Below are 26,841 nucleotides of genomic sequence, written 5' to 3'. Positions count from 1 at the left end.
TTCCATTTCTCTATAATACACAGTATATATTAAGAAAAGTTTATTTCATAACAACATATATTATTTTAAATATTATTAACAATCAGGGAGAAATACCAGTTACTCTGAGAATATAAACATATGTTTTACTTTGGAACTGAATAGATAACAACCACAGATTAATGCATCAAATGCATTAAATTTAGATTATTAACATATTCTTTAAAGTAATTCCATTTTACATATATGGGGTCCAACCAAGGTACATCTGGCATAGCAAGTTTTCATCAGTAGCTTCTTGTATAAGGTAATGCACGTGTCCTTCGATAGATAATGGCAGCCCTGTCACTCTATTTCGGGTCTTGATTACACCTCGTAGTCGCTGCTCGATGTCAAGAACATGAGTCTTGGCCTAAAAAGAAATGGAAGATCATAAGAACTAAGGTCCTAGTGACATGTGGATGTATGTTTATAAACTGGAATTACTGACTTTCTGTTATTTAACAAATATTAATGCCATTTTACTGACCCTTACCCCTTTTGTTAAGAGCAAATACAGACAAAAGAGAGAAGAAACAAATATGATAACTTGAGATACTGATCTTAAAACTTGCAATGTTGACCTAACATCAACTGCGTGGAAGTTTTTCAGGACTAAGTGAAATATCAAGAATCTCTTCCACATTAGAAGTCTAGAAAAATAATTAAAAAAAAAAAAAATCTACCCTAAAAAGTGTTTAGGACATAAACATTTGAATATTAATATTCTAGGAATAGCAATAAAACTCTGATGCCTAATATCTTCCATTAGTTTATGCAAATGGGAATTCTACATGAGCACCTGGAATCCTACATATTTCTCTCAATCAAGATAGCATATCAGAATGCAAAAGTGAGAATGATGTTATTAGAATAACAATCCTCAACCTATTCTAACTTACTTAAAACAACTATCTGGAAAATTTGAGTCTTCAACCAATATAGTCAGCTCACTGCAGCCAATCATTCAACCAACAGTGGACTGAAAAAATTCAGGGAAAAACAATTCTAGAAAGTTCCAAAACAGAAAATTTGAATTTGGCACGTACCAGCAACTATTTACATAGCATTTACACTATATTTACAACTATTTACATGGTATTTACTTTGTATTAGGTACTATAAGTAATCTAGAGATGATTTAAAGTATATGGGATGATATACACAGGTCATATATACAATGCCATGTCATTTTATATAAGGGATTTGAGCAATCTGGGATTTTGGTATCCATTCCAAGGGGGTCCTGGAACCTATCTCCAATGGAAACCCAGGGAAAAGGGACTACTGTGTTAGTAGAGTGACTTCTACATATTGAAGCTGAGACCTGCTGCTCTATAAATTCAGGCAATTTGTGTTCACGTTTTTCCCACTCTTTATCATAATTGTGAATTGTTATGATTAAACAGGCATATCTTGAACTGTTTTTATTACATGAAGGATAATAGTGTTAACATTAGTAATGATGAGAAAACTTACGGCATTGTCCTACTACATGGAGAACTAGATTTCAGAGTATTAAGTGGTCAGTCACTGACAGTATTTAGAATCAGTTTCCATTTGCAGAGAAATACAATATCAGTTCATATCAAGCTGCACCTTCTACTGACCTTTTCATTGACAACTTCCCCTGTTTCATTCAGTGCTGCTTTGGAATGCCCTTTCACTGGTTTACTCCATTCCACAAGAGGATCATGTAGAAAAGTCTTTAAGACACTAAAATGGAAACAAATATTATAATACAGTGTTATTTTTATAAAAAGAATTCTCATTAAAGTCAACACTTAGGTGAAGGTAACTGAAGGATGAGAAGCTAATCATAATACTTTACTAAACACATTACTACTGCTTCAGAAAATGCTATACTTTCTCTTTCAGAGAATTTGCCTTTGCCTACACGTAACCAATGTATTCTACCATAATGCCTGGTAGACAGCTCTTAAATTAAAAAAAGTGGGTAAGTAAGCTTTACATGTTCTTCTAAAAAACTACTTTCCACAACTAACATCATATTTAATGGTGAAAGACTGGCTTCTTTACCCCAAAGGTTAGGAACAAGACAAGGATGTAGATGTCTCCCCATGGCTATTTGATGTTGATCTAGCTAGGGCGATTAGGTAAGAAAAGAAAAGGCACTGAGATTGGATTGGAAAGAAGAAGTAAAATTCTATTTACAGATGACCTGCTGTTGTAGAGAGAAGAATCTTAAGGCATCTATAAAAATAACTATTACAACAAATAAATGGGTTCTGTAAGATTACAGGATACATGATCAATATATAAATTTAGTTATGTTTCTATACACTAGCAATGAACAAACATGAAATTAAGAAAAAAATTCCTTTCAGAATAGCATTAAAAGGAATAAAATACTTAGGAACACATTTTTAAAAAGTTAACTACAAGATTTGCAAACTAAGAATTATAAAACATTGTTGAAAGAAATTTAAGAAGACTTAAATAAATAGCCCCCTGGAGAAGGAAATGGCAACCCACTCCAGTATTCTTGCCTGGAGAATCCCATGGATGGAGGAGCCTGGTGGGCTACAGTCCATGGGGTCGCAAAGAGTTGGACATGACTGAGCAACTTAACTAACTAAATAAATAAATAGAAAGACTTATCAACTTCATGGATCAGAAGACTTAATACTGTTAAGATGGCACTGCTCCCTAAATTGATTTACAGTGTCATTCCTATCAAAATTTAGGCTGGCCATTGCTGAAAATGACAATATGATCTTACAACGCATATGGAAATGCAATATACTTGTAACAGTTAAATAATCTCGGGAAAAAAAAAAGTTGGAGGATTCACATTTCCTGATTTCAAAATTTACTACAAATCTACAGTAATCAGGACAGTGTTGCTGTTGGCATAAGGTTAGATATATAGATCAATGGAATAAAACTGAGAATCTAGAAATAAGCCTTTACATGTATGGTCAATTGATTTTCAACACAAGTGTCAAGACAATTAAATAAGAGAAAAATAATCTTTTCAAAAATGGTGCTGAAACAACTGGATACACATATTTAAAATAATAAAGAGCCCAACTTCACTCTAGATGCACAAAATAACTAAAAATGATCAAAGATTTAAATAAGAGCTAAAACTGTAAAACACTAAGACATATATGTGACTCTTCATGACTTTGAATTATACAGTAGTTTCTTAGATATGACACCAAAATGTACAAATAACAACAAATGTAGATAAATTAGCCATCAAAGGTAAAACTGTTTTGCTTCAAAGGGCATCATCAAAAATTAATCAGCAATTCATATATCAGAGAAAATACTTACAAATCATATATTCATGAAGGTCTATATCCAGAGTATTTAAAGAACTCTCACAACTCAAAGAAAGACTAATAATTCAATTTTAAAAATGGGCAAAGGATTTAAATAGACATTTGTCCAAAGAATATATACAGGTGACCAATAAATACATGAAAAGATGCTCAACATAACTGATCATTAGGGAAATGCAATCTGAAACAATGACATACAATTTCACACCCACCAACATTGTTACTGTTTAGTCGCTAAATTGTGTCTGACTCTTTTGTAGTCCCATGAACTATAACTGGCCAGGCTCCTCTGTCCATGGGATTTTCCAAGCAAGAATACTGGAGTAGGTTGCCATTTCCTTCTCCGGGGATCTTCCCGACCCAGGGATCAAACCTGTGTCTCCTGCATTGGCAGGCAGATTCTTTACCATTGAGCCATGTGGGAAGCCCCAAATAAAATAGACAATAACAAGTTCTGGTAAGGATGTGGAGAAATTAGAACCCTCAGACACTGCTAGTGGGACTATAATGTATTACATCTGCTTTTCAAAACAGTTTGAAAACTCCTCAAAATGTTAAGCTTAGAGTTAACTTATGATCCAGGATTCTACTCCTAGGTATAACCAAAAGAAAACATGTATCAACATGAAACTTGTACTCAGTGTTCACAGCCACACTATACACAATAGCCAAACCAATCCAAATGTCCATTAACTGATGAACTGATAAACAAAAGGTGGTATATCCATATAATAGAATATTATTTGGCAATAAAAAAGAATGAAGTACTGATACATGTTACAGCACAGATAAAACCTTAACATTATGCTAGTGAAAGATGACACACACGAAAGGTCACATTTTGTGTAATTCCATTTATATATGAAATATTCAGAATACACAAATCTATAGAGACAGAAGCAGTGACAGATTTTTTGGGTTCCCAAATCACTTCAGACAGTGACTGCAGCCATGAAATTAAAAGACGCTCCTTGGAAGGAAAGCTATGACACACCTAGACAGTGTATTAAAAAAGCAGAGACATCACTCTGCCCACAAAGGTCCTTATAGTCAAAGCTTTGTTTTTTTGAATAGTTATGTATAAATGTGAAAGTTGGACCATAAAAAAAGCTGAGCGCTGAAGAACTGATGCTTTCGATCTGTGGTGCTGGAGAAGCCTCTCGAGAGTCTCTTGGGTTGCAAGGAGATCAAACCAGTCCATCCTAAAGGAAATCAGTCCTGAATATCCATTGGAAGGACTGATGCTGAAGCTGAAGCTCCAATACTTTGGCCTGCTGTGAGGAGCCGACTCATTGGAAAAGACCCTGATGCTGGGAAAGACTGAGGGCAGAAGAGAAGGGGGCGGCAGAGGATGAGATGCGTAGAGAGCCTCACGGATTCAATGGACGGGAATTTGAGCAAACTCTAGGAGTTAGTGGAGGACAGGGGAGCCTGGCGTGCCATGGGGTTGCAAAGAGTAGCACACGACTTAGCAACTGAACAACAACAACAAATAGAGACAGAAAGAGATCAGTGGTTACCAGGAGATGGTGGGGGAGTAGAATTGGGGAGTGACTGCTAATTTCTTTTGGAAGTGATGAAAATATTTTATAATTAGATAGTGGTGATGGTCACACAGTCTTGTGAATATACTAAAACCACTGTAGTATATGTGTTAAGACTGAATTTTTTGTTATGTAAAATATATCTTAATGAAAGGTATTATTAAAAAAAAACTTCAGTACAAAGTAGCTTCTGTATAAAGAAAACATACTTAAGAACCAATAGTCACATCCAAAGTTACTATTAAATTGTTTACAGAATATAAAGGATTACCTCATTAAAGGCTCTCTCTGATCTCGCATTAGTCTCATTGTAACTTCACAAGCTCTTCGAAAAAGACCTTCCGTTCCCATCGGACCCATTCCGTTAACCATATTATGAGTCAGGCGAAATGGAACAATTTCTGGGACCTCAAAGGTTTCTCCCTTAAAACAAGGCATTCCATTAAAAAGTAAAAATGCTGTAATTTTAAACTATGCAAAAAATTTGAAGCTTCATATTTGACTCTTTTAGCAAAGAGCAAACATTCTCTCAAAATATTTATATTTGCAGCTTACATTAGTGGCCTATATCATGAGTCATATGACTCCACCTCTGCTTTTGAGGAATTGAAACACAACTCCTTGGATAAGATCTAGAGAATGGGTAGATTCATCTTTCACTGAATTACTGAAGTGAATAGCATTATAGAGAAGTATTTATGATTTATTATTTAGCCTTATATTAACGGGGGTTCCCTGGTGGCTCAGACAGTAAAGAATGCAATGCAGGAGACCCGGGTTCAATCCCTGGGTTGGGAAGATCCCCTGGAGAAGGGAATGGCAACCCACTCCAGTATTCTTGCCTAGAGAATTCCATGGGCAGAGGAGCCTGGTCGGCTATAGTCTATGGAGTCGCAAAGAGTCAGACATGACTGAGCAACTCACACACACACACACATCCCTGACACAGGAAGTGTATGTAACATGTATTATGATGAAGTCCAGTTCATTTATTTTCTGCCATTCTCTAACCTGCCTTTCCTAGAATGTTTTCATCACTCTGGTCAGTTTCCCTAAGTTTCTCTCATGTATGAATCCCCTATACCAGTGATTTATCTCTGATTTGTTTTCTGTTGGGTCTGTGGCTTTTCGTGGTTTCCAAACAGCAGATGGCAACCCATAGAGAATCAGGATGAAGAAAATTAAACTGGGTTTAATTACCAGTTCACCTTTCAGGATCATAACATTGGAAAATTGGAGGGTGGGCTTAAGGAGAGTCCAACCTTCATTTATTACCAAACCCCAGTCTGGACCTACAGAATCTGAATTTCCTGGGATGTTTCCTAGGTATCTGCATTACAAAAAATTTCTTAGATGATTCTGATGTGCTGCCAGGTTTGGAAACAATCACATCAAATTACTGTCCCTTTAAAACTGAGTCTTAGTAAAATGAACTGTTCATTTAAGAGAACTATGAGTCAGAACTTGGATCTATACTTTTGGACTTAAAAAGTTCAGTGCTTTAGTTTAGTTTTACTGTATCACTCTTTTGAGTTCTCTCCAACCTAAGTTGCTTTACTGAGGGATATGGGATCCACTGACTAAAACCAGTTAACCAACTTGCAATGTCACTTAACTGAGACTGTAACTGCTACAAATTGTCTAGGAAGAACAGCTGTTGAGGAAAGGATATTAGGAGAAAACATACAATTACCTATGGTAAGTCATATCACATACCTTATTGAAGAGACAGTTGAAATCCACATGTACACATTCACCAGTCAAAGAATCAAAGAGAATGTTTTCACCATGACGGTCTCCAAGGCCCAGGATATAACCGACCATTGACATAACTGCGGTGGAACGACAGTATGCTGATCTGCTACTGTACCTAAAGGAAATATAATGCCTATCAAATATCCTTGTATCATATGAGGCAACATACATATAAATATATTTTTTTTAAAAGCTAACCATAACAATATATTATATTCTTGGTAACTAACCATGATGTAGGATCAGGGAATGTTCTCAGAAACCACTCATGAAAAACAGGAGGATGCCTGGGCAGGAGAAATTCTTGGAATACTTTGAGTTTTTCAGACAAAGCTGCTGATTTTGGCAGCATACACTGCCGAAGTTCCTTCCCTGTCATATAAACTCCTGCAAGGTAAAGTGATTTCCATTAATCACACAAGCCAAATGGAAAAAGGGGCAATTTTCTTTTGGTGAAAATAGGACAGGAAAATATCTACTTTTAATCAAATTGTATTCAAATTATTTTATTCCATGGGTTATAATCTAATACTGTCACTGTTTATTTTGGTGCTTAAATTATTCGATGTTTGGCCAGTGGGAGAGTCTAATCCTAGTCTAACACTTTGGTTTCATTCTAGCTTTATCTTTCCTTTTCTTTCTCTAATAATGTAAAACTAGCTCTCATTAACCATAGTGTATTTATTTACTTACTCAAGTCTAGTTTACACATAAAGTAGTTTAAGAATTGCTAACCAATAACTCCTAAAAAATTACATTTTCATATACATGTTTGTAAGCTATCTCAAATCCTTTTGGAAGAAATAAAAAGAATTAAAACACAAGGAAGGAAGGAAGGAAGAAATGTCTTAAGTACTTCTGCATATAGTACCTAGAAATTTTACTATGGCTTATACCCCTAAAATGTACAATGATATATGTTAATAATTATTATACCTATATTATATGTTTATACCGTAAGAATTAATTTTAGTACCCTTTTCTTTATATAGTTTGGTCAGAATAGGTCTCAAACCAGCAGTGTTGTTGACCCATTCAATAATCCCACATTCATCATTCAATGGAATAACTGCATATGTTCGAATATGAAGTTCTCTTCTACGAGATTCTGCATCTTTTCTTAAGCACTATTAAAAAAAAACAACACACACACTTAAAAGTTAAAAATTTCTAAATGTTACGTCAAATCTATCTAAAGATTTTTCTTTTCATAGCAAAAGAATGTCAAATAAAGCTTACTATGTAGTACAGATGAATAATTCTTTAGAATGGTAGAGCAGGAAACTACTGGGACAGTATCCATAATTTATTACCAAATCATTAGAAATGCCTTTGGTAAGTACTTCTTTAAATTACTCACTATTAATATGACAACAATACAGTCTTCAAAAATATTATAATTATGACAAATAATGACAAAATAATCTTTAAAAATTGCTTCCAAGACATTCCTGAAACATTAAGTCCTTAGTCACAGAGAAGCTATTTAATTTACCCAAAAGATGCATGATCAAAAAAATACGAGTTTTACGATATCCCCATATAGCCTCATTTGAAAAATCATCTAGCAGAGGAAAGCTTTTCACATCTCATCTGCTTAATCCTAAAATATACTAGGTAAGGATAAACAGTATGTTATTTAATTCTGGAACTGTATGAAATGAACAAACTATGCACAGATCTATAATTGTAACCTGTCAAATTCAAAAACACAAGCAACTGATCAAAAATACATTTTAAGTGTTAGGAATAAATAGGCTACACAAATGTCAGCAAAATAGTATGGCATGAGAATCACATAACAAGATCAGTAATATGGCCTCCTAGACCAACATAATGAGACTAGTTTTTCACCATCAGGCTATTTGACCATGTTAATGTGGGGGAATGGTAATGAAACAACTTAATTGGTAACAAAGCTGATTAAGATAAATTTATAAATGAAATCCAGGCCACTTGATACTCCCAACTAGAAAAACACTCAAGGAGCTTTGGAACAAACATACTGATAGTTTAATATCAGTAAATTAAGTACCAAGTTACTAAACAACATTTTAAATAAAGAATATTCCTTCCCTTCATAATACCTTTGAAATGGGTTTTTAATATGGAATTAGTTTTTAAACTACCTTTGGTTAAACTGAGCACAAATCATAATTCTTCTTAAAAAAACAAAACAAAACTCATCTGCTGCTATATGTTTTCTATTTTAAGGGTCCATAACTTTTCCTGCTAATAAAAGAGGTACCAGTAAAATGTAGGAAGGGGATAGAAAGGAAGAATGAATAGCATATCAAAAAAAAGTAAGGTTTTCACAGTATGGTTTAATTTTTTACCAATAAAAAAATAGATGCACTTATAAAAACCTGGCTAGAGAATAATTCAAAACACCAAAAGACCATACATTTATAATAACCTTTTAATGAGATTTTTCATACCATCTCTGAGACAGAAATCAAGCACTTACCAATAGCACTGGGAAAAAAAAAAAAAAAACCCCTAATGATCACCTTTAAAAAGAGTGCTGGTAAAAATAGAACTAACATTTTTTCCTAGCACTGAAACATAAAACACAAATAAATCTGATAGAAAAAATACATTATAGATAATTTAAACATTACATAGAAAATATTTTCCTTTGTTAATATGTCTTTTACTTCTTTTTCTCAATATAACAAAAGTATCTTACTTTTAAAAAATTAAGTGAAACCAGAAAGTTCCACTTCAGGACACATATCCAAAATACTGACAGCAGGGACTCAAATAGATATCTATACACCTAGGTTCATGGCTGCATTATTCACAACAGTCAAAAGGCAGAAGCAACCCATGTGTCCACTGATGGGTGAATGGATAAATAAAATGTGGATTACACATTCAATTCTATATTATCCAACCTTATAAAGGAAAGAAATTCTGACATGCTGTATATAAATGAACTTGATGACATAATGCTAAGTGAAAAAGCCAGTAATAGGGGCTTCCCTGGTGGCTCAGATGATAAAGAATCCGCCTGCAATGCAGGAGACCTGGGTTCGATCCCTGGGTTGGGATGATCTCCTAGAGGAGGGCATGGCAACCCACTCTAGTATTCTTGCCTGGAGAATCCCCATGGACAGAGGTGCCTGGTGGGCTACAGTCCACAGGGTCACAAAGAGTTGGACACAACTGATTGAGCAAAAAGGACAAATACTATTTGACTCCACTTAAATGAGATATCTAGAGTACTTAAATTCATAGAGACATAAAGTAGAATGGTGGTTACCAGAGCCTGGGCGAGGACGGGAATAGGGAGTTTACTATTCAATAGATACAGAGTTTCAGTTTGAGAAGATGAAAAAAGTTCTGGAGAAGGATGACTATACAACAATGTGAATGTACTTAATACCACTAAATTGAACTGAACACTTGAAAATGGTTAAGATGGTAAATTTTATGTAAGTATATTTTATCCTGATAAAATAAATTAAGTGAACATGAAAAAGGCAGTATAGCTCACTTCTTCAAGAGGGATCTACTTGCCTATATCTCATTAATAGTAATTATAGCAATTCTAAAATAAAAGCAAACTGTATCCAAACCTTATTAATCAAGGAATTGAATTCCATTAGTCTACAATCCTTTCTCAAGTCATCTTTTGGCTTACACATCATAATGTAGAACTTTCCATCAGATCCTTTTAAAGAGATCTTCTTTGGTTTCTGAAGAGAAGCAAGAATTTCTACCTAAAAGATGATGAGTTATATATAAATTAAGGTCAAATTTTTTGTTTAAATTTCTATGTGTATTGTTATCTCATAAATAAAGGAAAATATAATAACCTGTATTATATAGAAAGTTGACGGTTTTATTAATTTATCTTTATCTATGATCTATGAAAAGAATGGTTACCCATAAGTAGAGACACATTTTCACCCATTAGACATAGCTATTGAAGTAAAAGGATTACTTTGTCAGCAATGTAAGTTCATAGTATCCAAATTTAGGCAGCCTCTTAAAGCAGCCACAATGTTTAAATGATTTTTGAAACATTTTCCTTAGGACTTTTCTGTAGAACCTAAGACAGTTTTTAAATGCCTTTAATGGTAACAAATCAGAAAGAAATGGTAAAAAATCAGATTGATTATATTCTTTGCAACCAAAGATGGAGAAGCTCTATAAAACAGCAAGAACAAGACTGGGAGCTGACTGTGGCTCAGATCATGAACTCCTTATTGCCAAATTTAGACTCAAATTGAAGAAAGTAGGGAAAACCACTAGATCATTCAGGTATGACCTAAATCAAATTCCTAACAACTATACAGTGAGAGTGACAAATAGATTCAAGGAATTAGATCTGATAGAGTGCCTGAAGAACTATGGATGGAGGTCCGTGACATTGTACAAGAGGCAGGGATCAAGACCATGCCCAAGAAAAAGAAATGCAAAAAGGAAAATTGGTTATCTGAGGAGGCCTTACAAACAACTATGAAAAGAAGAGAGATGAAAGGCAAAGGGGCAAAGGAGAGATATACCCATTTGAATGCAGAGTTCCAAAGGATAGCAAGTAGAAATAAGAAAGCCTTCCTCAGTGATCAATGCAAAGAAACAGAGGAAAACAACAGAATGGGAAAGACTCGAGATCTCTTCAAGAAAATTAGAGATACCAAGGGAACTTTTCATGCAGAGATGGGCACAGAAATGGTATGGACCTAACAGAAGCAGAAGATATTAAAAAGAGGTGGCAAGAATACACAGAAGAACTATACAAAAAAGATCTTCATGACCCAGGTGATCACGATGGTATGATCACTCACCTAAAGCCAGACATCCTGGAATGCAAAGTCAAGCAGGCCTTAGGAAGCATCACTACGAACAAAGCTAGTGCAGGTGATGGAATTCCAGTTGAGCTATTTCAAATCCTAAAAGATGATGCTGTGAAAGTGCTGCACTCAGCATGCCAGTAAATTTGGAAAACTCAGCAGTGGCCACAGGACTAGAAAAGGTCAGTTTTCATTCCAATCCCAAAGAAAGGCAATGCCAGAGAATGCTCAAACTACTGCACAATTGTACTCATCTCACTAGCAAGGTAATGCTCAAAATTCTCCAAGCCAGGCTTCAACAGTACGTGAACCATGAACTTCCAGGGGTGCAAGCTGGATTTAGAAAAGGCAGAGGAACCAGAGATCCAATTGCCAACATCTGTTCGATCATTGAAAAAGCAAGAGAGTTCCAGAAAAAACATCTACTTCTGCTTTACTGACTATGCCAAAGCCTTTGATGTATGGATCACAACAAACTGTGGAAAATTCTGAAAGAGATGGGAATACCAGACCACCTGACCTGCCTCCTGAGAAATATGTATGCAGGTCAAGAAGCAACAGTTAGAACCAGACATGGAACAACAGACTGGTTCCAAGTCGGGAAAGGAGTACATCAAGACTGTATACTGTCACCCTGCTTTATTTGACTTATATGCAGAGTACATCATGAGAAAGGCTGGACTGGATGAAGCACAAACTGGAATCAAGATTGCCAGGAGAAATATCAGTAACTTCAGATATGGAGATGACACCACTCTTGTGGCAGAAAGCAAAGAACTAAGGAGCCTCTTGATGAAAGTGAAAGAGGAGAGTGAAAAAGTTGGCTTAAAGCTCAACATTCAGAAAACGAAGATCATGGCATCCAGTCCCAGATCACTTCATAGCAAATAGATGGGGAAATAGTGACAGACTTTATATTTTAGGGCTCCAAAATCACTGCAGATGGTGACTGCAGCCATGAAATTAAGAGGCTTGCTACTTGGAAGAAAAGCTATGAGCAACCTAGACAGCATATTAAAAAGCAGAGACATTACCAACAAAGGTCCTTCTAGTCAAAGCTATGGTTTTTCTAGTAGTCATGTATGACGTGAGAGTTGGACTATAAAGAAAGCTGAGTGCCGAAGAATTGATGCTTTTGAACTGTGGTGTTGGAGAAGACTCTTAAGAGTCCCTTGGACTATCAGTAGATCCAACCAGTCCATCCTAAAGGAAATCAGTCCTGACTATTCATTGGAAGGACTGATGCTGAAGCTGAAACTCCAAGATTTTGGCCACCTGATGCAAAGAACTGACTCATCTGAAACGACCCTGATGCTGGGAAAGATTGAAGACTGGAGGAGAAGGGGACGACAGAGGATGAGATTGTTGGATCGCATCATCGACTCAAGGGACATGAATTTGAGTAAACTCTGGGAGTTGGCAATGGACAGGGAGGCCTGGCATGCTGCAGCCCATGGGGTCACAAAAAGTCTGACACGACTGAGTGACTGAACTGATACTGATACTGAATGGTAAGAAATGTTTATCAATAGAAAGTAATTTGATTTCTGACAAAAAAACTCCTTCAAAATCAGGTCCAATTAAAGATGGAATTTAATAAGCTGAATAATATTCTTAAGAACAAAGCATGATTATAAGTAACAAGAATGATTTCATTATGTGGCTTAGTAGCTGGCTCTGAAGCTAACAGTTAAAACATTTTGAGCCACAGAAGTACTAGAATAAATCTAGAGTTTTCAAAAGTATTTATTTAGAAGTGCTCTGGTACTATTTCTCTAAGATAGCAACAACAACAATGAAACAAACTCTTCCTAGCCGAATTTCACTTCTTCCCAAAACACAAATTACAAACAAAATTGTATTTTGTTCTCCTTCTCTCTCCATTTTTATGACAAAGAAGAATCTGGAAAAAGAAAATTATGGAAAAAATAAGGATTTTAGTCATACTAAGAGAAAATGAACATTTGAAAAATCAAAATACCAGATTGAATATGGGATTTTTATCACTTAATTTTGTCCCATTAGTATAATAAGAGTATTAATTTTCTGTATTTCTAATCATTTTTTTCTTCACAAACACAAAAAATTCACTTAGTCTCTGAGAAAAACACTTTTAAACTTAATTTGTATTTTTTAACAATCTTAAAAACAGCAACATAAAAATGCAGTTTACCGTATCATCAAAGCCTGCAATATAGGCCCAATGCCCAGGAAACGGCTCATGGTTAGCATGGGCACCTGGGATTGATGGAAGAGTAGGTATCATTACTGACTGTAAAGGAATGAGGATTTCACTAAACGTTGCTTCTTCTACCAGCTTTTTAAGCATTTTAAAATGAGTGCTCATGCTCAGTGTGGAACTACTTCCATCCACCTGGGGGGAAAAAAAGTAGTACATTTTAATTTCTCTGTTTACCTTCAATTACAGAATGCTTAATTTTACCCAAAGAAAAATTCTACTTCTATAATATCTTAATTTCAATGGCTCAGCAGCCTGTAGTTTTCTAATTTTTTAAAAAAATACATCATCTCATTTAAACCTCTTTGTACTCTTTTACCTCATCAATAATAATAGTACCTACATTATAGGATACTAAATGACAAGATAATAGTGGCCTACAATTTGTTAGCACACATTATAAATTCCAAAGGGGTCCTTACATCAAACTTTTTTTTGTACCAAATTTTATGTGATACCTGAATTTCTCACTTAGTGCAAAGATTAACATGTTTTACTGCAGAAATAGTTATGTATCTGATTATGGGATATACTGTCAGATTACTCCTAGTGATGATACTTAATAAAAAGTATATGTATTGTATTACTTTTAAAAATCTGAAAAATCCTGAATTTCTAATGTAGCTGGCCATAAAGATTTTACATAAAGAACTAGAAGTTTGTACATGTAAAGCACTTAAAAAAGTGCCAGTAGTTTATAAATGCTGGCTGTTATCATAACATTATCTTTCACAATGTCAAGTGCATCAGGGGTCACATAGGACTAATGCAGATAGCCAAAACAGATTATTCTTTGAAGATGTTTATTGAAGGGAAGGTGAGACATAGGGTATTCTATATTTTCTCACCTGTAAATCGATGATAGAGTGAATATTTGTAAAGTGAAGTTTAGCTATTTATCTTATAGTCTGTCCCTCCTTATAAACACCTTTATCCTCACTTTTACCTTTCCTACACATTCTTTAGGTATTTTCCCCTCCAATTCCTTAGGAAGAACAGCAGTTCATTCCTGTAAGTATATCCATATTCCAGTCATACACCTACTAAAAATGTAGCTATTACACTAGATGACAGCCATCTGTGTGGTTTCCTATGTGACTATGAGTACCTCAGGGCAGAAGAACATGTCTTATTCATCTTTGTTTCCCTTAGCACAGTGCCTATCCCCTAGAAGATTATGAAATGTGTACCAAGAGAATGAAACTCAAAACTTTCCTTTTGCATGTGTAGGTTAATGTATATGAATTTTGAAAGTTCGAATATATGACAGAAAACAATCATATAGAGAACTCTGAATATTTTATATGCATAAATTTCATATCTGCCACTTAAAAATTTTCTAATAAATACAGACAATTCACTCTCAGAAGAATTTATATTAAGAACTTTTAGAAATTTAGAGAATATTTGAGAGAGGGTATAAGAAATTAAAAAAACAGCTTCATTAAGGTAAACTGCACATATTTAAAGTACATGATTTGATAACTTTTGATATATGTGTACACTAAGATGTGAGAATTTAAATTTAACTAATCAAAGTAAAACCCACTAAAATCATATGGAAGTTTTGTATAAAATTACCCAACTTGATTTATAAGTAGTAAGATTTATGATAGTACCGATTTGTTGCACAATTCTAGAAGTTTATCTGTTAGGCGAGTTGCGTCTCCAACAAACTTTTCTAAGGATTTTTTCATTTGAATAGCTTTATTTAGGATTTCCTTGCATCTGTTTACACGCATGGGGTAAGAAGACTGTCATAAAAAAAAAGTTCAATTGTTAAAATATTTTTAAGAGATAACAAAATCTTTTTTTTTTAAGATAACAAAACTTTGGTTGACAAAAATCAGCTTAAACAATATGCATGATGAAACTTTACAGTGATACAAATTTCCTGGAAATCTATTTGGCAATACTATCAACAGCCAAAGAAATGCTGCTTATCCTGTGACCTGATGAATCCTCTTCTTAGGATCTACCCTGAAGAAATAATCAGAAATGAGAATACAGATGTGTCCAGATGTTTTATAACAGCAAAGAAAGTGAACAACCTTAATAATCCATAAGAGTTGAACATAGATGGGTAATCATTATAGAACTTTACAAACTTTAAAAAATTGTGTCTTCAAAGGAATATTTAATAACACGGGAACATGATTATGGTAACAATCTTAAGTGAAAAATATGAAATTATATATGTAATCCAAATTTAGTGCTAAAATATGCAGAGATAATACAAATACAAAAATACATCAAAATATTAATGATATAAACTGAATTTTAATTATCTTTTTTTATTCTGTATATATTCTAAATCTCCTAATATACTTACTCATTAAATATATTTACCAACTTGTACATTATTAAGATAATGCACTAAAAACTTTCTAGTATTAATAGCACAGGCACTTTTAATTAAAAAAAAACTTGAACAAAAAACTGGTTACCATTTTACACCAAGCACTAACAGTTTACTATACTATGCTGCTAAGTCACTTCAGTCGTGTCCTACCCTGTGCAACCCATAGACGGCAGCCCACCAGGCCCCGCCATCGCTGGGATTCTCAAGACAAGAGCACTGGAGTGGGTTGCCATTTCCTTCTCCAATGCAGGAAAGTGAAAAGTGAAAGTGAAGTCGCTCAGTCGCATCCGACTCCTAGTGACTCCACAGACTGCAGCCTACCAGGCTCCTCCATCCATGGGATTTTCCAGGCAAGAGTACTGGAGTGGGGTGCCATTGCCTTCTCAGTTACTATACTATACTTTCATAAAGAAAATGCATGATAAATCCTTTGATCTTAAACACACTATTTACTTAATTTGATACATATTTCTGAATTTTATAATGAGAAATAGTGCTACAATTTCTTTTAAAAAATACTTAAAATGTATTTTCTTGCTACAAATCTAATATAAGAGAGATACCCTGGGACATGTATCAGCATTAAATAATCAATGCCACATAAAATGGAAAAAGACAATGGCTTTGGGTTTAATATATCACCTTTGACACAGCTGTCATCATCCACATTGCTTGCTGAGGATAGGCCAGAAGTACTTTGGCTATAATTTCCATCAAGACAACAAAAACTTCATCATGAGAATGACAAATTCGGGAGATCAGCTGTGAAAAGGCAGTCAAAAACTGATACGGAGCTAACTGATTTGTGTGCTCTGTGATAACTTTGTTTATTTTAACTAAATCATTTCTCATTTGTACACGATCAGAGCGGCCAGCTGGAAAAAAAAAAAAAAGTTAAAAATACTATTAAAAAGAAAACAACACCCCAAAACAGTGTATCAGTTTCACAGAAAACAATCTTGCTTTAAAAACAGGTTTATGATATATGTTATTCCCAAGTCCAAAGCTACATCACTTGCCAGTTTATGAAAAGATAATTTTTCTATCCCTGTAGGAAAAAATATTTAAGTCCACTGAAAAACTCAAGGCCCATTAATTTTCACTAGAAGCAAAGAAAACAAGCCACAATCCATAGTAATTTTTAAGGTAAACTATTTGGCTTAAACTAGTATTTTTCAATATGTATTAGGCTGACCAAGGAACGAGCAAATCTTCACTTGCAGGCTTTGCAACTGCAACAACTTTAAAAAGTCTGTTTAGTCTTTCTCCTCTTTTTTAACACTTAATTTCTTGCTCACATGTTAATTCTTCTCATTCCCTTAAAATTTTTTATCAAAAAAATCATACCTTTTTCCCATTCGTATGCCTTAGCACCAAAATCAAGCCATAATGATAACATTCGTGGCATTGATTGATATATGAACTGATTTCCATCTCATTCCCTTAAAATTTTTTATCAAAAAAATCATACCTTTTTCCCATTCGTATGCCTTAGCACCAAAATCAAGCCATAATGATAACATTCGTGGCATTGATTGATATATGAACTGATTTCCATACTGTAAAGATCTGTAATTATATAGAAAAGATATTAACATAGTATTAATTTTTACATCATATGGATTAAAATTTAAAGACTCTACCACTTAAGGAATATATAACCTTCTAACTATAATTCTGTACTATAATTATAGTATCAGTATTTTTCCTCTCTTCCCATTTGACTCATCTCTTCCAATTTTTCCTTTATAACTTCCTCACTAAGTTCTTCATTACACAGACCAAAAAAACTCATGTTTTGACTGAGTCAAAGTCCTGTCAATACTTCTTCCAAATTGTCCTTAGGATTGTGCCTTTATTTGTATTCCATGGCCATAAGTGTAGGTTAGGCCTAATCGCTCCATTTCTGGGGTGATCATTTGACATTTCTTTCCTTCAGTAAATTCCAGACTAACATTCCTGAAATTCTAGCTTTATTATACTTCCTCCTATTCAAAAACAGGAATCAATTATCTGTATATAAGACTATATGAATGACTCTGCTGAGGATTCAAATATATACAACCTTTTCTCTTTAAAACTTTGCAGTCTTAGTCTTTCACTGTTCACAAGCATACATCTTCTATCAAGTCTGATTTCCTCACCATCCTCTCAGCAAACCACGCAACCCTGTCTCTTTGTGAAAAGTTAATACAGGCATCAGTTCAGTTCAGTCACTCAGTTGTGTCCAACGCTTTGTGACCCCATGAACTGCAGCATGCCAGGCTTCCGTGTCCATCACCAACTCCTGGAGCTTGATCAAACTTATGTCCATTGAGTCGGTGATGCCATCCAACCATCTCATCCTGTCATCCCTGTCTCTTCTTGCCTTCAGTTTTTCCCATCATCAGGGTCTTTTCCAATGAGTCAGGTCTTCACTGACCAAAGTATTGGAGCTTCAGCTTCGTCCTTCCAATGAATATGACTGTCTTCCTTCAGGATTGACTGGCTGGATCTCCTTGAAGTCCAAGGGACTCTCAAGAGTCTTCTCCAACACCACAGTTCAAAAGCATCAGTTCTTTAGTGCTCAGCTTTCCATATGGTCTAACTCTTACACACATACATGACCACTGGAAAAACTATAGCCTTGACTAGATGGACCTCTGTCGGCAAAGTAAGGTCTCTGCTTTTTAATATGCTGTCTAGATTGGTCATAGCTTTTCTTCTGAGGAGCAAGCGACTTTTAATTTCATGGCTGCAGTCACCATCCGCAGTCATTTTGGAGCCCAAGAAAATAGTCTGTTACTGTTTCCATTGTTTCCCCATCTATTTGCCATGAAGTGATGGGACCACATACCATGATCTTAGTTTTCTGAATGTTGAGTTTTAAGCCGACTTTTTCACTCTCCTCTTTCACTTTCATCAAGAGGCTCCTTAGTTCTTCTTCGCTTTCTGCCATAAGGGTGGTGTCATCTGCATATCTGAGGTTACTGATATTTCTCCTGGCAATCTTGATTCCAGCTCATGCTTCATGCAGCCTGGCATTTTGCATGATGTACTCTGCATATAAGTTAAATAAGCAGGGTGACAATATACAGCCTTGCAGTACTCCTTTCCCAATTTGGAATTAGTCTGTTGTTCTATGTTCGGTTCTAACTGTTGCTTCTTGACCTGCATACAGATTTCTCAGGAGGCAGGTAAGGTGGTCTGGTATTCCCATCTCTTTAAGAATTTTCCACAGTTTGTTGTGATCCACACAGTCAAAGGCTTTGGTGTAGTCAATAAAGCAGAAGTAGGTGCTTTTCTGGAACTCTTTTGCTTTTTCTATGATCAGATGGATGTTGGCAATTTGATCTCTGGTTCCTCTGCATATCTCAGAAATATTTCATGTTTGGTATCAGACCACTGCGACAAATGGAATATCATAGTAGAGTGAGTCACACAAATTTTTTGGTCTCTCAGTGCATATAAAAGTCATGTTTACACTATACTGTATAGTCTACTAAGTGTGCAATAGCCTGGTTGACTATGATGTTAGCTGTGGGTTTGATGTATATGGCCTTTACTATGTTGAGGTATGTTTCTACTATAACCGCTTTATTGAGACTTTTTATCATAAATGGGTATTGAATCTTCTCAAATGTTTTTTTCTACATCTACTGAGAGGATCATATGGTTTTTACCCTTCATTTTATTAATGGGATGTACCAAGTTAATTGATTTGTGGATGTTGAATCATTCCTGCATCCGTGGAATAAATCCCACTTGATCACATGTTTAATCTTTTTAATGCATTGTAGCAGCTGATTTGCTAGTTATTTTATTGAGGATTTTGTTGTGTATGTTCATTAGAGATAATAGCCTGTAATTTTCTTTTTTGTGTGTTGTCTTTGTATGGTTTTGGTATCAGAGTGATGTTGGCCTCATAAAATGAGTTAGGAAGCGTTTCTTCCTCTTCAATTTTTGGAAAGAGTTTGAAAAGGATAGTGTTAAATCTTTGAATGTTTGGTAGAATGGACCTGTGAAGCTGTCTGCTCCTGTTTCATCATTCAGTCTTGGAAGGGTATATGGTTCTAAGAATTTGTCCATTTCTTCTAGGTCATCCAATTTGTTCAAATAGCTGTCTATAATATTCTCTTATAATCCTTTGTATTTCTGTGGTATCTGTTGCTGTTTCTCCTCTTTAATTTCTGATTTTGCAGAGGCTCCTCTCTTTTTTCTTGGTGAGTCTAGATAAAGGTTGGTCCATTTTGTTTACCTTTTCAGAGAATCAGCTTTTATTTTCACTGATCTTTTCTGCTGCCTTTTTAGTCTCTATTTCATTTAATAATTTCCACTCTGATATTATTTTCTTCCTTCTATGAACTTTGGGCATTGTTTGTTCTTCTTTTTCTAGTTCCTTTAGGTTGTAAGGTTAGATTGTTTGAGATTTTTCTTGTTTCTTAAGGTAGGCCTGTACTGCTATAAATTCCACTCTTAATACTGCTTTTGTTGCATCTGCCATATTGTCATTTTCATTTATCTTCAGGTAATTTTAAATTAAATTAAAATTAAATTCTTCTTTGATTTTTTTGTTGACCCAATAGTTGTTCAGTATTCAACCCACTCCAGTGTTCTTGCCTGGAGAATCCCATGGACAAAGAAGCCTGGTAGGCTGCAGTCCATGGAGTCGCACAGAGTCGGACACGACTGAAGAGATGCAGCAGCAGCAGCAGCAGCATGCTGTTCAGTCTCCATATACTTGCCATTTTTCCACCTTTCTTCTTGTAGTTGATTTCCAGTTTCATACCATACCATTGGGATAGATGCTTGATATGATTTTAATCTTAAGTTTACTGAGATTTGTTCTGTGGCTGAAGATATGGCCTGTCCTTGAGAAAGTTCCATGTGCCCTTGAGAAGAATATATATTCTGCTGCATTTGGATGTTCTGTACAGATCTATCAAATCCATCTGCTTCTGCTGTTTCCTTGTTGAATTTCTCTCTAGATGATTTATCCATTGATGCAAGTGAGATGTTAAAATCCCCTGTTATTATTGTGCTGCTGTCAATTTCCATTTGCCTGTACTATCATCTTCCATTTCTTCAATTTGAGCTTATGTTTGTCTTCAGAGCTGATCTAGAGGCAGCATATCATTGGGTCTTGTTTTTTTAATCCATCCAACCACTTTGTGGCTTTTGGTTGGTGAATTCAATCCATTTATATTTTTGGTGATAGATGAGGACTTAGTACTGTCATTTTAGCTTTCATTTTCTGGTTGTTCTAGATCTCCATTGTTTTTTTTCCTTATATGATGTGTGCCATTTTGGTTTAGAGGTTTTCTGTCTTTCATAGTTTCCTACTTTTTTATGTTTCATGCTTCTACTCTAGATTTACATTTTGTGGTTCTCATGGAATCTGTATGAAACCTCTCATAGATAAAATAGTACTTTTGCTGCTGATAGGATCTTATCTTCATTTAACTACATAGGATCTGTCCTTTTCCTCTTTCCCTTTTGTATTTTTTGTTGTTTCAAATTATCCCTTTTTATGTTGTGAATTTGTCACTGAATTGAACAACAACTATAGTTGTTTTTTCAACTGTTTTCCCCCTTTAACTGCTATGCTATAACAGAGTGAGAGTTTAAAAACCTATTGTGAAATAGATGGAGAAATATACCATGTTCATGGATCGGAAGAATCAATATAGTGAAAATGAATATACTATCCAAAGCAATCTATAGATTCAGTGCAATCCCTATCAAGCTACCAATGGTATTTTTCAGAGAACTAGAACAAATAATTTCAGAATTTGTATGGAAATACAAAAAACCTCAAATAGCCAAAGCAATTTTCAGAAAGAAGAATGGACCTGGAGGAATCAACCTGCCTGACTTCAGGCTATACTACAAAGCTACAGTCATCAAGACAGTATGGTACTGGCACAAAGACAGAAACATAGATCAATGGAACAAAATAGAAAGCCCAGAGATAAATCCACGCCCCTATGAACACCTTATCTTTGACAGAGGAGGCAAGAATATACAGTGGAGAAAAAACAATCTCTTTAACAAGTGGTGCTGGGAAAACTGGTCAACCACTTGTAAAAGAATGAAACTAGAACACTTTCTAACACCATACACAAAAAGAAACTCAAAATGGATTAAAGATCTAAATGTAAGACTAGAAACTATAAAACTCCTAGACGAAAACATAGGCAAAGGACTCTCTGACATAAATCATAGCAGAATCCTCTATGACCCACCTCCCAGAGCAATGGAAATAAAAGCAAAAATAAACAAATGGGACCTAATTAAACTTAAAAGCTTTTGCACAACAAAGGAAACTATAAGCAAGGTGAAAAGACAGCCTTCAGAATGGGAGAAAATAATAGCAAATGAAGCAACTGACAAAGAATTAATCTCAAAAATATACAAGCAGCTCATGCAGCTCAATTCCAGAAAAATAAGCGACCCAATCAAAAAATGGGCCAAAGAACTAAACAGACATTTCTCCAAAGAAGACATACAGATAGATGGCTAACAAACACATGAAAAGATGCTCAACATCACTCATTATCAGAGAAATGCAAATCAAAACCACAATGAGGTACCATCCCACACCTGTCAGAATGGCTGTTATCAAAAAGTCTACAAACAATAAATGCTGGAGAGGGTGTAGAGAAAACGGAACCCTTTTACACTGTTGGTGGGAATGCAAACTAGTACAGCCACTATGGAGAACAGCGTGGAGATTCCTTAAAAAACTGGAAATAGAAATGCCATATGACCCAGCAATCCAATGCTGGGCATACACAATGAGGAAACCAGAACTGAAAGAGACATGTATACCCCAATGTTCATCGCAGCACTGTTTACAATAGCCAGGACATGGAAGCAACCTAGATGTCCATCAGCAGATGAATGGATAAGAAAGCTGTGGTACATATACACAATGGAATATTACTCAGCCATTAAAAAGAATGCATCTGAATCAGTTCTAATGAGGTGGATGAAACTGGAGCCTATTATACAGAGTGAAGTAAGTCAGAAAGAAAAACACCAATATGGTATATTAACGCATATATATGGAATTTAGAAAGATGGTAACAATGATCCTATATGCAAGACAGCGTAAGAGACACAGATGTAAAGAACAGACTTTTGGACTCTGTGGGAGAAGGCAAGGGCGGGATGATTTGAGAGAATAGCACTGAAACATGTAAATTATCATATGCAAAATAGACTGCCAGTCCAGGTTCGATGCATGAGACAGGGTACTCAGGGCTGATGCACTGGGATGATCCTGAGGGATGGGATGGGGAGGGAGGTGGGGGGGAGGTTGAGGGTGGGGAACACATGTACACCCATGGCTGTTTCATGTGAATGTATGGCAAAAACCACCATAATATTGTAAAGTAATTAGCCTACAATTTAAATAAACTTTAAAAAAAGAGAAAAAAACCCTATTGTGATAAAGGTTTGTAATTTTTGATTCTATTTATCACCTTACTGAAAGTTTTGTGTACTTTTTTGCTGTTTTGTTTCTGTTAGAAAAGATCCTTTCAAGTTTTTTTATGAGGCAAGTCTAATGCTGATGAACTCTCTCAGCTTTCATTTGTACGGGAAAGTCTATTTTTCCTTCATATCTGAATGATAACTTTGCTGGACAGAGTATTCCTGAGTGACAATTTTTATCTTTCAGTATTTTCAGACTGTCACTCTACTTCCTCCTGGTCTCTAGCATTTCTGTTGAGAAATCTGATACCCAAAGAGGTAGTTTTGTGGGTTACCATCACTTTTTTCCTTAGCTGCCTTTAAAATTCTTTGTCACTGACTTTTGACAAATTAGTATAATCTGTCTAGAAAAAGGTAATTGGGTGTTTTCTTGGCTTTATGGACTTGTATATTCAGTTTCTTCTCTGGGTTTGGGAAGTTCTCAGCTATTATTTATTTAAATAAACTCTTTGCTCCCTTCTCTCTGCCTTCTTTTCTAGGATATTCACTACCCTTATGTTGCCCTTCCTAAAAGAGGTGGATAGCTCTTATAGAACTTCCTCATTTTTAAAATATTTCCTATCCGATTTGTACCATTTCTAGATTTCTATCTTCAAGCTGGCTAATTCTCTAATTTGCCTACAATTTCCAGTGCTTTAAAATGCATTCTTCATCTTGTTCATTGCATTGAACTCCAGAATTTGTGTGGTTCTTTTATAGAGTTTCAGTCTCTTAGGTAAGTACTCCTTCTGTTCATTAATTTTTATTCCTGACCCACTGAACTAACTGCCTTCCTAAGTTTTGCTCACTGAGTTTCTTCATCACAGCTGTATTGAACTATCTATCAGCCTGCACTGGCCTATGACTTTAAGTTTGGTTTCTGGAAAATGATTGGTTCCTTTTTGTGGTCCACTGTTACTGTAGTTTTTCATGGTGCTAGATGAGTTGTTCCTCTGCCAGCTTATTAGGAGCAGGGACAGGCTAGAGATTACAGGCCTTTCATTTGTTTTCCAGTAGGTGGCACTATAGTATAGGTTTTTGGTTTTTCTCTGCGGTGTCCCTGGTTCTTTCTGATTTTGCCCTTTCTGTCTTCCAGCTCCTCAGTTAGAAGTATGACTCCTTGCCCCAGTTATTGTTTCTTGTGCCTCTGGAGCCATTGGTACCTTCCTCCTGCCACTGTCACTGGTGTTGCTGCCTGGGCACCTGGGTGATAGGTTCTGCCATCTTGCCTGGAATCCCATGAACTGCAGGCTCCCCTGCCACAGGGGGAGGGTAATGAGGAAAGTTGGGAGGGGAGCCAAAGTTGTGTGGGCACCTCTGTTGTGTTTGTTTTTGTGGTGTTTGTGGGCTCTGCCACAGTGGACCTGGAGTCGTGCCTCAGCAGTTGGAGGGAAAGGATCTCAGGCCCCACTGCAACTGCTTCCCAGTTACCCTGGCCACAGAAACTTATGAGGCCAGGAGGCTGGAATGTGTACCTCCTTCCCGCTTCTATAAGGTTCTCTGCGGCTGCAGACTCAGTTGCTGTGGTTGGAGAGCTGGGTTTGCAGGCACCACCTCTGCTGTTCCCTTGCTTTTATCTCCTCTCTGTGTTCTAGTCCACCCACCTTTAAATGTACTGATATATGGGTTCTCCATATCTTGATGTGTTCAGCAGAAGTATCTCTGGTGTACTGTGAACGTTTTACTTATTGTAGATGGAGGCAAAAGTATCTTTTCACTGTGCCATATTGCTGACATCACCCCAATCACAAAATGTATTTCTTAAACAATAAAACTTGAAAGCTGAGATTATGCCGATTCATGGCCTGAAAAAAGGATGTTGTAGTAGCAGGCATGAAAACAACATTAGTCTCACGATACATCTCTATTAGAAGTCTTGGGTGACCAGGTGCATTGTCAATGAGCACCTCACATTTTGAAAGGACTCTGTTTTTGAGTAGTAAGACTTGACTGTGGGCTCAAAATATGTAGTAAAACAAGTTGTAAATCCAAGCTTTGAGCTCCATTTATAGAGCATAGGCAGAATAGACTTAGCATAAATCTTAGGGCCCTAGGATTTTCATAGTAGTAAGTGAGCATTGGCTTCAAAGTAAAAGGCATCAGCTACATTAGCCCCTAATAAGAGAGTCAGCCTGTCCTTTGAAGCCAGGCATCAACTTCTCTCTAGCTATTAAAGTTCCAGATGGCAACTTCTTCTAACATAAGGCTGTTCTGTCGAAAAATCTGTTATTTAGTGTAGTCACCTTCATTAATGATCTTAGCTAGATGTTCTGGATAACTTGTGGCAGCTTCCACATCAGCACTTGTTGCTTCACTTTTCACTTTTCTGTTATGGAAATGGTTTCTTTCCCTAAACTTCGTGAACCAATGTCCGCTAATTTCAAACTTTTTTTCCGCAGCTTTCTCACCTCCTTCAGCTTTCCTAGAATCAAAGAGAGTTAGGGCCTTGCTCCAGATTAGGCTTTGGTAATATGGTGCCTGGTTTGATCTCTGTAGACTACTAAAATGTTCTCCACATCAGCAATAAAGCTGCTTCACTTCCTTATTATTTATGTGTTCACTGGAATAGCAGTTTTAATTTCCTTCAAGAACTTTTCCTTTACATTCACAAAACTTGGCTAATTCTTTGGCACAAGAGGTCTAGCTTTTGGCTTATCTCAGCTTTTGACATGGCTTCCTCACTAAGCTTAATCATCTCTGTTTCTGATTTAAGGTGAGAGACATGTGACTCTTCCTTTCACTTGAACACCTAAAGGGCTCTTAACAGGCTTAATTTCAATACTGTTGTCTTAGGGAATAGGGAGGCCCAAAGAGAGGGAAAGAGATGGTGGAACAGCCAGTTAGCAGAGCAGTCAGAACACACACATTTATGGAATAAGTTTGCTGTCCTGTACAGACACAGTCTGCAGTGCCCCAAAACAAGTCAACATCAAAGATTACTGATCACAGATCACCATTAACAAACACAATAATAATGAAAAAGTTTGAAATATTGCAAGGATTACCAAAATGTGAGTATCAGTTACCAAAATGAGAGACATGAAGTGAGTAAATGATGTCGGAAATATGGCACTGATAGACTTGCTTGATGCAAGGTTGCCACACGACTTTAATTTGTAAAAAATGCAGATGCTCAATAAAATGTGATATGCCTGTAATGTCCTCTCTTCTTTGAGTTTCAATTCAGTTCAATTCAGTCACTCAGTCGTGTCTGACTCTTTGTGACCCCATGAACTGCAGCATACCAGGCCTCCTTGTCCATTGCCAACTCGCAGTTTACTCAAACTCATGTCCCTTAGGTCAATGATGCCATCCAACCATCTCATCCTCTATTGTCCCCTTCTCTGCCTGCCTT

The 26,841-nt window shown here is 35.9% G+C and overlaps 1 protein-coding gene across 2 annotated transcripts in view; it reads right to left on the bottom strand.

The window, feature by feature from the left end:
* Positions 1–25: 25 nt before the first annotated feature.
* ATR (ATR serine/threonine kinase) overlaps positions 26–26,841 on the bottom strand; it is a 120,591-nt gene continuing 93,775 nt past the window's right edge. Inside the window, exons 37-47 of one of the 2 annotated variants that reach the window (XM_019961396.2) lie at positions 17,503–17,600; positions 16,674–16,906; positions 15,289–15,423; positions 13,604–13,804; positions 10,210–10,353; positions 7,605–7,755; positions 6,859–7,015; positions 6,590–6,743; positions 5,145–5,296; positions 1,629–1,734; positions 26–391 (exon numbers count right to left, since the gene is read on the bottom strand). In XM_019961396.2, the coding sequence (XP_019816955.2) occupies positions 218–391; positions 1,629–1,734; positions 5,145–5,296; positions 6,590–6,743; positions 6,859–7,015; positions 7,605–7,755; positions 10,210–10,353; positions 13,604–13,804; positions 15,289–15,423; positions 16,674–16,906; positions 17,503–17,600 (1,705 nt within the window). In that variant the 3' untranslated portion in view covers positions 26–217. Of the gene's footprint in view, positions 392–1,628; positions 1,735–5,144; positions 5,297–6,589; positions 6,744–6,858; positions 7,016–7,604; positions 7,756–10,209; positions 10,354–13,603; positions 13,805–15,288; positions 15,424–16,673; positions 16,907–17,502; positions 17,601–26,841 lie in introns of those variants that run through there. The other variant, XM_070793712.1, reaches the window with a different exon arrangement.

The sequence above is a fragment of the Bos indicus genome, chromosome 1 (genome assembly GCF_029378745.1).
Source record: "Bos indicus isolate NIAB-ARS_2022 breed Sahiwal x Tharparkar chromosome 1, NIAB-ARS_B.indTharparkar_mat_pri_1.0, whole genome shotgun sequence".
In the NCBI taxonomy this organism is placed as follows: Eukaryota; Metazoa; Chordata; class Mammalia; order Artiodactyla; family Bovidae; genus Bos; species Bos indicus.
Note: the sequence above shows the minus strand (reverse complement) of the source record. Positions and strands in the feature narration are given on the sequence as shown.